Raw genomic sequence first — 12,632 nt, 5'->3', positions numbered from 1 at the left:
TTCCCAGCTATAGCGATGGAAGGCTGGTTGTTGGCTTGTAGCGTCCGCTACCCTATTCACAACGGACGCCCAACCGACAAAAATCAATTTGCTTGTATTGTATCACGGCTTCTCGCAAGCTAGAGTGCTTGTGTCGAGTGAGCAAGCAAATACGGCAACCTTGCGCTAGGGGCATTTTTGGAACAACAGCAGCAGCACTGCCATAAAGTAAAAACGTGGCAACAGGGCATTTTATGAATATGTACTAATTTTGACATTCTCTTTTAGTCTTTCGTTCGTTGCCTTGGTGGTATAGCTTTTCATTCCTACTGAATGTGTCATGAGAGCTCGGGGAATTCACGACAAGTCTTCACAAAGATAGGGAAGATGACAACATCAACTTTCAATTATCATGTGATCAATTGGGCTATTACATTTAGGTTAAATTATAGTAGATTAGATAAATTGCAGCAAATTTTATCATGAAATTATTAATTTAGGACCTGATTTTATGAAAATTGATTTTAAATGCTAGTTAAGTGCAAATAATATTGATTAAGTAACTTAACTAAGCAAACATATATTGAACACTCTAAAACAATAATACATATGTAATATAAGCAAACTAATTATAATATATTTATTTAATAAACATAACTTGTTTAGATAAACATAGTGGACATAAGTTTTTTGCAAGTTATTTAATGAAATTTCAATAAACTTTTGATAAAATTCAATAAATGCTTACATTTTAAGTAAGTAAATAAAGTTATTTAAACCCCAAGTTCATCAAGTTATATTGCTTGACGTAAGTATTAAATAAACTATACACATCAGTGTCAACATAGATCCACCGAAAAAAAAAATCATCCATCCGCAAGAACGAAACCATTCAAAATGAATATCATCAATCTAGCCAAATCGGATAAAAATCCGAATCGAACCAGACTCGAACCCTGCAGTACCCGACGCTTGTAAAATTTCGTTTACCTCATGTATGAGTCCATTATGCCGTGGGTAAGCAGTAGGCACCAGCAGAGACAGGAAAGTAAAAAAAAAAAAAAACGTTCATCCTACATCGTGGCGCATGCGCAGCCGTACATACCCTCAAAACTCGTTTTAGCTGCTGCTCTGCTATATCATCTCTCCCGGACGGTCGACCGTTTGTGTGGTCAGTTTACCCTATTATCGCGGTAACCGTACTTTATTTATTTTTTACGTTCGTCTTGCTTTGTGCCGACCTGCTCGTGGGTTGATGTTCGTACGAATTCGTGCAAATGTTGAGGCGAGCTGTCTACCCGTGGTTTGAAATTTACTGCTTGGGCTGTTTGTATGGGTGCGCTTGCAGATGTATGGTATTAACGCTGCGTAGTGGAAGAGTGTATGATACAAACGTGAAATTGTCAGATCGAACAAAACGAGCTTGCCTGGGAAGCTACGCCACGGCAGCCATTTTGTAATTTCTTGTTTCGATCAACTTTATTGGTAGGTCGATGTTTGGACGTTGGTGGCGCTACTGATGAATTTGTATGAATTTGCATGAATTTTCGAGTAAAAATCGCTTTTCGATGATATATTAACTTTGTATGAAAATTTATATTATATTCGAAAGAGGACCATAAAGCAACATAAATAACTATTGACGTTTCGAAATCGGCACATGGCCATCTTCAGGGCCGTCAGTCTTTGTTTTTACGATACATAACAGGTGGCTTTTCTACTTACTTCTTCTGTTTCTCGATGTAGTTGACCAACGCCCAGTGCTGGGCCCGCAGATGCCACATAATTTTCGGTGCACAGCTGAAGCACTGCCAGTTGTCGTTACGGGAGATGTCCTGCACGCAAGCACGGGACAAGTTCTGCACGATACACTTTTTGCAGAACACGTACGGACATTTCGAGCAGCAGTACACTTCACCGCCCTGTCCACACCAACGGCAGTACAGCTCGCTGCCATCTTCGCCCTTATCAAACTCGCCACTGTTGTAGAAGGTGTGGCAGTTGCGGCAGTGCGTTACCCGTAATATAGGATGCATTCGGATTACGGCTTCCGTGATTGGGGCCGTTCCGATGTGCATGTAGCACGAGGTGCAATGCACCTTGCGTTCCGAAATTTTGTTCACATTCGGAAATGCTCGCATGAAGAACTGCTTCTCCTGATCCGCCGTATCGTCCTCGAAGTCGAGACGAAACCCTGTGGAAATGGTAGAAGGTAATGTATGGTTAGGTTTAATTTTGTTACTGGACATTAAATCATATTTCGTGTCACTATTAAATATCATATAATGCAAATTGAAATTTCATCGTACAGCATTCACTTCAGTACGTATAAGCTATTTTACGATTTGTTTATCGGTATATAGGTTCGTATATCTGAAACAGCTTTGATATACACACATTCTGGATGTGTGGCGAGGTAGTATTAGTCGGAATAATTTAACTGTTGATTTTAATATAGGTGTCGTTTGGTACCAGGTCACCGCTTACTTTAGAGCAAAAGTTCACATCGTGTAAATTACTTTTTATAAATATAGTGAGCATATTTTGGAACTAGCTTGAAGGTCATTATCATAAGATTGTGGATAAAATATAAAACATGCAAACTAAATAAAGAATTGGTGGAGGACAAAATCATTTTTTTAATTTATTTTCTAAAAGTTCCGTTCAAGTTCCGCCAGAGGCTGCTTAGAATGCTCTTCAATTATGGTACCGGAACTTTCAAGTTCTTATAACGACTTAAAAATGAGGCTGCTTAGAATTTTATAGGCCACCTTCAACCAAGCTGCTTAAGCCACAAATAGCCTTTTGGTTACTTGGGAATTAACAGGTTAAACGCATGTTTAGATCTCAATTTGGGAACATTTTCAACGAATTTTGACAAAACGAGCAGTGATTAGAGGTCAACCGGTGAACGGGCATTACACGGTACACAAGAAATATGTTTTATTAGTTCATTACTATCGAAACCTTTTGTGTGTTTTAAATAAAAGTAAGAAACATTCGTTGGAAATTTTGTACTGACGACCAAAACGGGCTTAGGTGACGACACACCGTTAGAATTGGTATATGTGTGCTTGTGATTGATGGCTTTGTTAGGGACAATGCTTCGTGCTGTCAACAATGTCAATTGACATTAGACAAAGAACCAGCACTGAATTTTACTTTTTGCCTCCTCTGTTCGGGGTATAAAATCACTGCGAACAGTAATTGATCCCGTGTCCTTAGTATAGTGCATGTCGTATTACTCCATCACTATTGAGAAATGATCAAGTATTTGGTTTTGATACAGTTGTCATTCTTGCCTTCATCGCAAGGAATGAATTATAATTGAAAGGTCACGCTGTTTATACTTATCGAAGAAAGAGAGCACCCTCCAAAGGCGCGCTCTTTTGTCAGTCAAAATTGGTTTCCAAATTAAGCAATGACACCGATAATGACCATGCATCAGCCCCTTAGTCTTAAACACTTCAAACTAGGGAACAACGAATAGAATATTATTTAGGAATCACATAGACGAAGACTAACTGGGGGTTATTCCGAGAGTCGAAGTGACTTTTATCACCAGTGAAGTGAGAAAAGTCACGTCATGGTGACGTGACTCTCTGTGCAAATCAAATGGAGAGTCACGTCACCTCGACGTGACTTTTCTAACTTCACTAGTGACAAAAGTCACTTCGACCCCCACTAACTCATGTTTCCCTTGTTTCAAGATCATCATCGGTGGAAAACGCCGAGTCTTGTAACTATCATAACAGGCATAAACAATAACAAAGACTAAGATGTGTTCCTTTGATTACTGAAGAATCCTGTTCCCCTAGTTTGAAGTAGTCTAGGAATCTGTGGTAGATCTTAGATCCCGTTACGTACCACGAAAAGGTGATCTACCCACGTTACTTTTAATACTGATGATATGTATTGTCGCGCGTCCATCAACTCAGCAATAACGGCGCCGGTGGTGTAGTGGTAAGCGTGATTACCTCTCACCCCAGCAGGCCTGGGTACAATCCCAGTCGGCGCCGCCGGGATGTTCTGAGGCATAACATCTCTGATCACGCCTTCCTTCGGATGGGAAGTAAAGCCGTTGGTCCCCGGTTCATGAGTTGATGGGTCGATAGGTAGGGTCCAGGTGTGGGAGCTGCCTTCCTGGCACGTCGGTAGCATTGGTGCTCAGCACGGAAAACAAGATCGACGGAAAAAACAAACCAAAGGAAAAAAAAAAATCAACTCAGCAACGTCGCGTCCAGTGATGCCAGCGAAAAATGTCGTTTTGATTCTCAGTTGTATGTACAATATTCCTAGCAAGCGTGATAGTGGGCAGTTCGGCTTTGAAATAACAATCCATATCACTAGGGAACAGTTGAAAATCTTACTTTTGTTTCAAAAAATCAACTATTTTCAATGACCATTGCATGGTTTCAATACTACCGATGAGTTTTCTGAAGATCAGTACCCGATTGGCTGACGTTAGTGAGAAATATTTAGTACAGAACTTTTGAAATTGACACTATGTGCACTGATACTGACATTAGGGACAATCAGCACTGGTTGGGAAACTCCATGTGGTGCGAACGATGTTTTAAAATTTCCAAGTACCAACAAGCCTACTTATCCGTCTTTTGGCTTTATAAAGCCCTGCCAATTTAGAATAGGTACGCTTTCACTCGGATGTTTCTCAAAATCTGTTTGGTTTAGAATAAAACGTTATTAGAAGCAAACGTTACGTATTTATTGTAGTTTAAAGGTACAATATGGATTTTGCGATTTTTATTCCTCTCGAATAAGAATTCAAGCATTGGGCTTGATACGTGCCATCCACTTCAGCACAAGCTGCTAATCAACATCACCGGCTGCTTTTTTTTTCCAGTATCTGACCTTTGGAATTGCATCCTTAGCCATTTTCCCACTCTTCTTCAGATTTGCTTCGATGATACCCCAATACATTTCGATTGGGATCCTGGCAGTTTGGGAGGTTCATCCCTTTCTCAATGACGTCTACTCCATTATCGCAATACCAGTGTTGTGCATTCTTACTGTAGTGGCAACTCGCCAAATTTGGCCAAAACTCGACGGGGACCTAATGAACGACAATACACGTTATTTCAGGCATTCATTGATGTATAACTGTCCGTTCATATTGTTGGTTGTGATGGAAATCGATGTCTTCGGGCTACAGCTGCAGATTCCCTGCCAGATCATCAGCTTACTGGCAAATATGTCCGCAAGAACAAATTTATATTTTTTTGGAACATCTCCGCCACCCCTGGCAACATAAAACTTCTGTCCCGGGAACTGTTTGAAGTCCAATTTGACATACGTTTCATCGTCCATAAGAATGCATCCGTTGAATTTGGTCATACAGCTTTCGGACCCGCGTTTTGGCCGTAATATGTTGCTGTACGCTCCGGTTCGGCTGCTTAACAGCCCGATACTTGAAGAAACCATCCCGAATGCGTATATTCCGAACTGTACTGCGAACATCACCGAAAGCCTTCATGACGTTCTGACGCAGATAACGCTTCGACGCCTTGATTCCACCTTCCAAGAAACAGACAAACTTTCCTTGAAACGTTGCAGCACTACACAGACGGTGGCCATTTTCAGGTTAAGGAAACGCCACTGCAAAAGTTGTATCAGAAAAATCGAATACCTCGTCGAATTTAACATAGCATAATGAACGTAACATTAGATGGGGTTATAGGATCTCGCGAATACAACGTAGGGTTACGGTATGTAATGTGGGTCTAGTCCTTTCATTCGGCCTATCACGCAAATAAATAATTAATTAAGGAATATTACACAAAAAATAAGGAAAATATTGATCACTGATGGTTGATAAATGTGTACCACACACAAATCAATTTATTTCACAACATTTCAATACATTTTCAGCTCTCGTAAGTAATAAAACTGGTTGAGAATATCACAATGTTCGGAGTTTTTAGCCGCCATGACTTATAAGGTTAAGATGGGAAGGTTGACTGACGATCATCAAATGGCCTGATTATGGCATTTATTGATTGGAATTACCTGATAATACACACTAGACGTAAAACTTACAGTTGCTGTTTGAATATTTTATGTTTATTTTAATTGTTTAACAACGTTTTCACAAGTAAAACATGGACCCAACTTTAGGGACACATTTCTTTTCTATGTTCCTAACTATGGCCCATGAAATTCATTTGACAGCATATAGCAATAAGAGTAACGTCAACAATGTTGTTTTGCATTTGGATGATAAGGAACGAACAGGAAGGGAGATTTTTTCTGCCAAACCTGTATAATGAACATCACAATGTTCTGATTTAGATATTCTGCGGTCAAAAGACGATAAGCGAAATTTTTAATTTTTAATTTTTAAATTGAGTGATTTAATGTAGTTTTCGTAAAATTTTCTCTAAGAAATGTTTTGAGGAATGAAGAGCATTAAGTTAACAGTGATAGTGATAAAAAAAAATACATCAGAAAACGTTACCAAGAGCGTTTTTTTGAGGATCAAACAAGATAGGACGAAGTTGCATCCATAAATAGACCCAATTTGGGGACAATAGACCGATATTACATACATTTCCCTGGTGAGTTTTTGTCTTAAAAAAAGTAAGTTTTTCAACTTTTTGCGGTTCCTGATAGCAAACGACATGATAAGCATATCTAAGCATACCATTTAGCAGTAGAATATCGTTTGCAGGTAAATTCATTGATGAGTTATGATTAAAAACGTAATCGATGGCTGCATATTAGACCGAGGTTAGGGACGTATACCCTATATTCGTTGTTATGAGTCAGGTAACACAGTAGAAACCTATGTCTCCTTCCGTTGCGTTAGTGTGTTTTGATTTACATACAATAGGTATTTAAGACTCCAGCCATACGTGCAAAGAAGAACGTTCTTAATGTTGTGTTTACCTCTGTGCTGATTTGCTAGCGCTAGTGTACCACCGACAAACCGACATGAATGACCATACAAAGTACCATCACATTTCTGATCAAAGCACAAAACTGACATCTGCCGCCGTGTTCGCGAAAAATGTGTATCCTAGCCACGATCACGCATACAAAATGTATGAGTTGGTTCGTGTCTAATCTATTCCGAGCAAATTATTTTTATCTAGATAACAAATTTCTATGGTTTTGACAGATGGGATCGCTGCACATTTGAATCCACCGTTATGGATTCTCGATCAAAAGTTAAGTTTAAGTTTCATGTCGGTTTGTCGGTGAGTGTACTACACACTCAATCTAGCTCGGTAAACTATACAACAGCCGATTACCTCGGCATTTACTTTTGCTGATATCTCTGCAAAATATCTGTTGGTTAGCTGATATCTCAGCAAAATGTTATTTATTAGCTGAGTCTCGGCAATTATTTTACTGAATTTCAGCAAAATAAATTGCAGAGCTACTCGGCTGTTGGAAACTCGGGGAAAATTTTGAAGTGAGTAGATCTGTACTAAAAAGTAGCCAGCTTAATGTAAACAAGGCGTCAGCATCTACCAGCATGCGGGTTCAGGACAACCGAACTGGCTGAGCCAGTGAGCTAGCTTAATTTTGAACAGCCCATAAAGCTCATCATGCTGGCGATGACGGGTTTGGATACAAGGTTATATTCGCGTTAGAAATTTTCTTGACTTTTTTTTGGTGTTTTTGACCTATAATTCATACTAAGCACAACCCACATAACCCAACCATCATAGAAAGCTGTACAAATGTTAATTCCGAAAGAAACTTGCTTATTCAGCTTTGAAAAGCATTGTTCAGCTTTTATTCAGCCAAAGCGTTTGATAGGATTTCCATCTCTTTTTGAGTGTATTTGTACTAAAATGGATTTGTTTTCACCAGTGACGTAACCTGTGCACCATCATCCCTTAAATCGTAAAGAAATATTTCAATAATGCTTTTGTAAACAATAACTTCTCTCGATGATTTCATAAAAGTCTAGGCTCACCCACGGAAATCAACATTACCATCGGATAGGAGAATTATGTTGGTTTGCGTTGGCGTGCTATGCATTTCTAGAAATCATTGAAAAAGTCATTGTTTACAAAAGCTGTTACGCCCTAATTCCAGCTCTATTTAGAAATGACTAAACATAAACAAAACTAGAAGATTATGTGCATTCTGTAAACGATTTGAATATAAATAAGGCCAAAAATTGTATGATAAACCGGTAAGAAGTGAGGATACCTTACGCCACTTATTAGCGTTACGTGATTCCAGTAGGTATCGAAAAAAAAACTAAAAAATATAAGAGTCACGTAAAGAGAAAAATAGTGGAACTCGCGACACAGTTTTAGAAAGATTGCCCGCCCCTTCGCTTGGCAACTGAGCAATTCTGCATTAACTTCAAGTGAATTTCATCGAAAGCGAAATTTAACGGCTGTATTTAATTGCAATATCAAATAATTCCCTGCACAATCGTAACCTAACATCTGACTCCAGCAGGCCTTGGTTCAATCCCAGTCGGCGCCGCCGGCCGTTGGTCCCATGAAAACACATTCAAACACATAAAGCAACCAACAATAAAGACAAAACGCTTGCTACCACGATAAACTCTCTCTGTAATATAACTTGATCGGAGTTGTAGAAGGATAATGATATATTGCTTGCCTGCTTTGTTGCAATATTATGAGATAAACTAAAAGAGTTAAAAATCTCAATAATAAAGTTATTTAAAAAAAATTGCAATATACATGGGTTACGGCATAGCTTGATCGAAACCGAGAAAATACATAACAAAAAATCACATTAACACACGAGTAGCATCTTCGGCTTTACTTCGTGTAGCAATTTGCCAACAATTTTGTCGTTTCCTTCTACCGGCCCGAGCGAGCTATATTCCAAAGGCACTTTGTTACGACAAAAAGGAAAAAGGTTACATCATTATTGCTTTGCATTTCTGACAAAGCTTAGCATTCGGCTCGATAATCGCTTGTCATTTTGCCATTTGGAGATATTTTTGATTCCTTGCACTTAAGTATTAAGTAAACGGAAAAAAATATTTAGACGTCCTTTTGAAAAATCATCAAATCAAAATTATTATTCAAAGAAGAAAAATATGTAGAATAGCCTTATCGGGTGGAATATGTCACGGCATATGTATTGTATAAAAACTGCATATGTATTGCTGTAAGATCTGTCACAATCGTACGAATTTACACGCTGCATTAGTATTCATGAAATTTTGCTTGGCGAGCTCAATACGAATACCTGTACCTGGAAGTTTTAAAGTTGTTTTCAAACCCAAGAATTCCAATTAAGTTTTTTTTAATGACATCGAAATTTGCAGAAGGTTAAAGGGCATGTTAACCAGTGGCGTCACCCTAACCTCAAACTACCTGTTCAACAACTCTCGAAACGTAAACAAACAAAACAAGATTGGTTCCAATTGATACAAATCAGCGGAACTAGAAGACCCTCTGCCTTTTGAATCTGATTTGAATTTAAACATGACCCAAAATAACGTTTTCGGCTTTTTTCAACCACCTGAAACAACAAAGTAAGCCGGAATCGTGTGTAGAAGAGGAATTGTTATTGTTATATCGCCAATAAATACCGTATTTTGCTGGTAATATCAGAATTCTGCAGGATAAACTCATGCCTAAAAAACTACGTATACAAACTTTTGTAAGAGATGAACTAGCCTATGGCTAAAAATCTCTTTAATAAAAAAAAAAAGTATACAAACTTTTATTAAATCTCAATAAATAACGCTTTTGTTTTGAAAATCTAAAATTATCAAAAGATGCACAACTTTTTTTGTTTTGGTTCGGGTGCAACGGACAGGTGCTAAGACAGACAGATTTTGATATTCAATATTTCTATTATAAAGCAATTGAACTGATTCTGTGATTATTGTAGGCCATAATGAGGACTCAAGAGCGCATTTCCCACATCTGAATATGAATCCCGAGGAAGGATACGTCTATTAACGTCTCTTTAAACTGTTCCCCTACAAGAGGAGAATTTAGTTCATTCGAGACGGGCCCTAGGAAGGAGGTACTCACCATGTGATACATAAAGTCACATGAGCATTGAAGAACTAGATAATTAGCGGTGACGGTGCTCATATATATTCAAAACATCTACAATATTAAATAAATCCGAAGCTTGAAATCTTTTTCTTATGAATTCAGTGCCAACATTTCAAAGAGGCGTAATTGCTTTTGTAAACAATGGCTTTAGCGTAAATAAAAGCTCACTTCTCCAAATTAACAATGCTAGCTGGTAGAGGAAACATTCTTATACCTGTTGGTGTAATTAATTTTCATGAGTGAGCTTTTATTTGCGAGAAATTGACGGCTAAAGCCATTGTTTACAAATGCAACTACGCCCCTTTGAAATGTTGGCACTGAATTATTGCCATTGTCCTAGGGGTATCCCACTCTAAACTTTAGTACTAGTATACATTAAATACGTTTAAATCTCTCATAGGTATTCTTAAATATTTTTAAGTATTTTAAACTTGAATAATTTCCATCGTAGTTACCGGTTGCTAGTGTCGTTGGTTGTTGTTGTAAGCCCCGTCAATTTTATAGTTTTCGTCACTTATGAAATGAAATTAATTCCTGTTTTATTCTATTTTAATTGCAATAAAATCATGATAATTGGTATATGTATTTCAATTATGCTTATCTAATAGTGTAAAAAATCGTGTTATTCAAATTACTGATGCTTTAGAGCAGAGAGGTTCTAGAACCTCTCTAGTTTCGAGCAGACTTTCCAGTGCGCTATCATGAATTTGGACTCCTTTACAGAGCTGTTCCAGATTCCTAAGAAAATAAGGAACAAGGAATAAGGTATGGAGAAGAAAAAAAAAATCTTGGCTATACCTATGCAAGTCAACGATATCAGGGTTACGCTGCGCATTTCCTGTCGAACTACGACGATGAAACGAACCTTTTACAGTAGGAAATTGTGCTGATTGCATTACGCTTTTCGGGTTGGAAAACAGTGATACTTTAGACTGGTGAAGTAGTTTAATTGACATTTTGCAGTCGATGTTTTCATTTGAACATAAATTTCCCAGTTTAAGTAATTGGAACCACCAACGACAAGGTGCTGGTGATTGAGGATTTCAAAAACACTTGCATCGCTATCATTCTGATCCGTAGTGGCAAATAGATTATCCCGGTTGAATCGAAGCGGTAGTTAAAAATGAAAGGTACATTGGGGTAAATGAAAAGTGGTGGGACAAGTGGGTAAATGCCCAACCCATTACGAAACAAAAATCCAGTTTAATAAATTTTAGTGGGTAGACAACAATTACCCACTTGCGCCACCAATTTATAACTTATACTGTTCGATCTTTCCAGAACGTGACATGTTAAAGAAGTTGATTGGTTTTTTTTTTATTCAAAAGTTTGAATACTCGATACTTATTTATTCACATGTCATGTGTTGAAATAAATTGATTAAATTTAAGTTTTACAATCGTTGCTGTTAGTTAATAGAATCAATGAAAAAACGAATTCTACTTCAACACATAGCAGATATGGCTTATCAATCATGTCCAGCTCTAATAATGGTTTAACAGATGAGAATTGACGGTTCCAAATCCGAAAATGTAGTTCATATTTACAACATGTTTACTATGTGCGCCATAATTCTGCGCAGGACCTAATTCTGCGCATTTCGCCAAAATGTTGAAGTGTTTTACAGTTTTATCTTAATTTATATTTTTACCATGCACAAGTGCCTAATACCTACCATCATGTTCAATTCAATTCAAATTATATTTCAATTTATTTTTGAAATTTTCAAAACAGGCACTTTACGGCAGAATAAACACGTTCGGTGGGAAGCTACAAGATGAAACAGATGCCACAAGCTCGGCAACAAGTACAATGCGAATGGTTTGGAAAACTTTCACAACTTCTTGTTCAGATTCGATAGCCCTAAGAGTCTTAAGTTAGTGTTACATGGCCTAATTATAACGGTCGAAAAGTACTTAAGCTTATAATGCAACGATCGATAAAACCAAACAAACAACGAAGGGAAAGGTTCCATGATTGTCAATCTGACTTCTTGCTGTAACATGTCGAACGAATCATCCTAAATGCGCATCAAAGTGTGACATAATTAATAGTGCAGGTTTAATGCGAAAATGATGGAATCGCTTTCTACATTGGAGAAATAATCAGCGGCAGTTTTTTTCCACCGTTGACGACATTAATTTATAGGTGAATCATTTTTGCAATGATCTTCTCTTATTCCAAGACCATATCTTGATGCCTACAAAACAAAAAGAAACATTTAAAATAGCTGTTAAAGCTTAAAATATTAATACTGCAGTTTTCAAATATTCACACAAAATCCTTGACGACATCCGATAAATAAACAACTAAAATGTGTTTAGCAACGGTGGTAACAACCTAATGCAAAATATAGGTTAAGTATTTTTAAGTATTTCCGGGTATCTTAGGTATTTGTAAAAACTTTCTGAGTATAACGCGAGAAATATAAAGTTTAGAGTGGGATGCCCCTAGCCATTGTCCATCTTATCCCGATGGTAAACTAGTTAAGGGAACGTCTCTACACGGCTGCGTAAAAAACAAAATGTAATTACTAATATCAACAAATAATTTTGAAGTGAACAATTTTACTGTTTTGGTGCTGTACAGTTTAAGAATTTTCACATACAAATTTGCATCACA

The 12,632-nt window shown here is 37.6% G+C and overlaps 2 protein-coding genes across 2 annotated transcripts in view; one reads left to right on the top strand and one right to left on the bottom strand.

Moving 5' to 3' along the window:
• The window catches only part of LOC135707576 (uncharacterized), a 335,607-nt gene that overhangs the window by 42,425 nt on the left and 280,550 nt on the right, over positions 1 to 12,632 (top strand). The window lies entirely within an intron of this gene.
• The window catches only part of ADD1 (ADD domain-containing protein 1), a 38,914-nt gene that overhangs the window by 25,058 nt on the left and 1,224 nt on the right, over positions 1 to 12,632 (bottom strand). Inside the window, exon 2 of the mRNA XM_065229431.1 lies at positions 1,705 to 2,173. Coding sequence (XP_065085503.1) covers positions 1,705 to 2,173 — 469 coding nt within the window. The remainder of the gene's footprint in view (positions 1 to 1,704; positions 2,174 to 12,632) is intronic.

Source organism: Ochlerotatus camptorhynchus, unplaced genomic scaffold, assembly GCF_037179485.1.
Source record: "Ochlerotatus camptorhynchus isolate MF236.1 unplaced genomic scaffold, CSIRO-AGI_Acam_v1.1 ptg000314l, whole genome shotgun sequence".
Lineage (NCBI taxonomy): Eukaryota > Metazoa > Arthropoda > Insecta > Diptera > Culicidae > Ochlerotatus > Ochlerotatus camptorhynchus.
The sequence above is the reverse complement of the archived record's forward strand: the minus strand, read 5'-3'. Positions and strand labels throughout refer to the sequence as shown.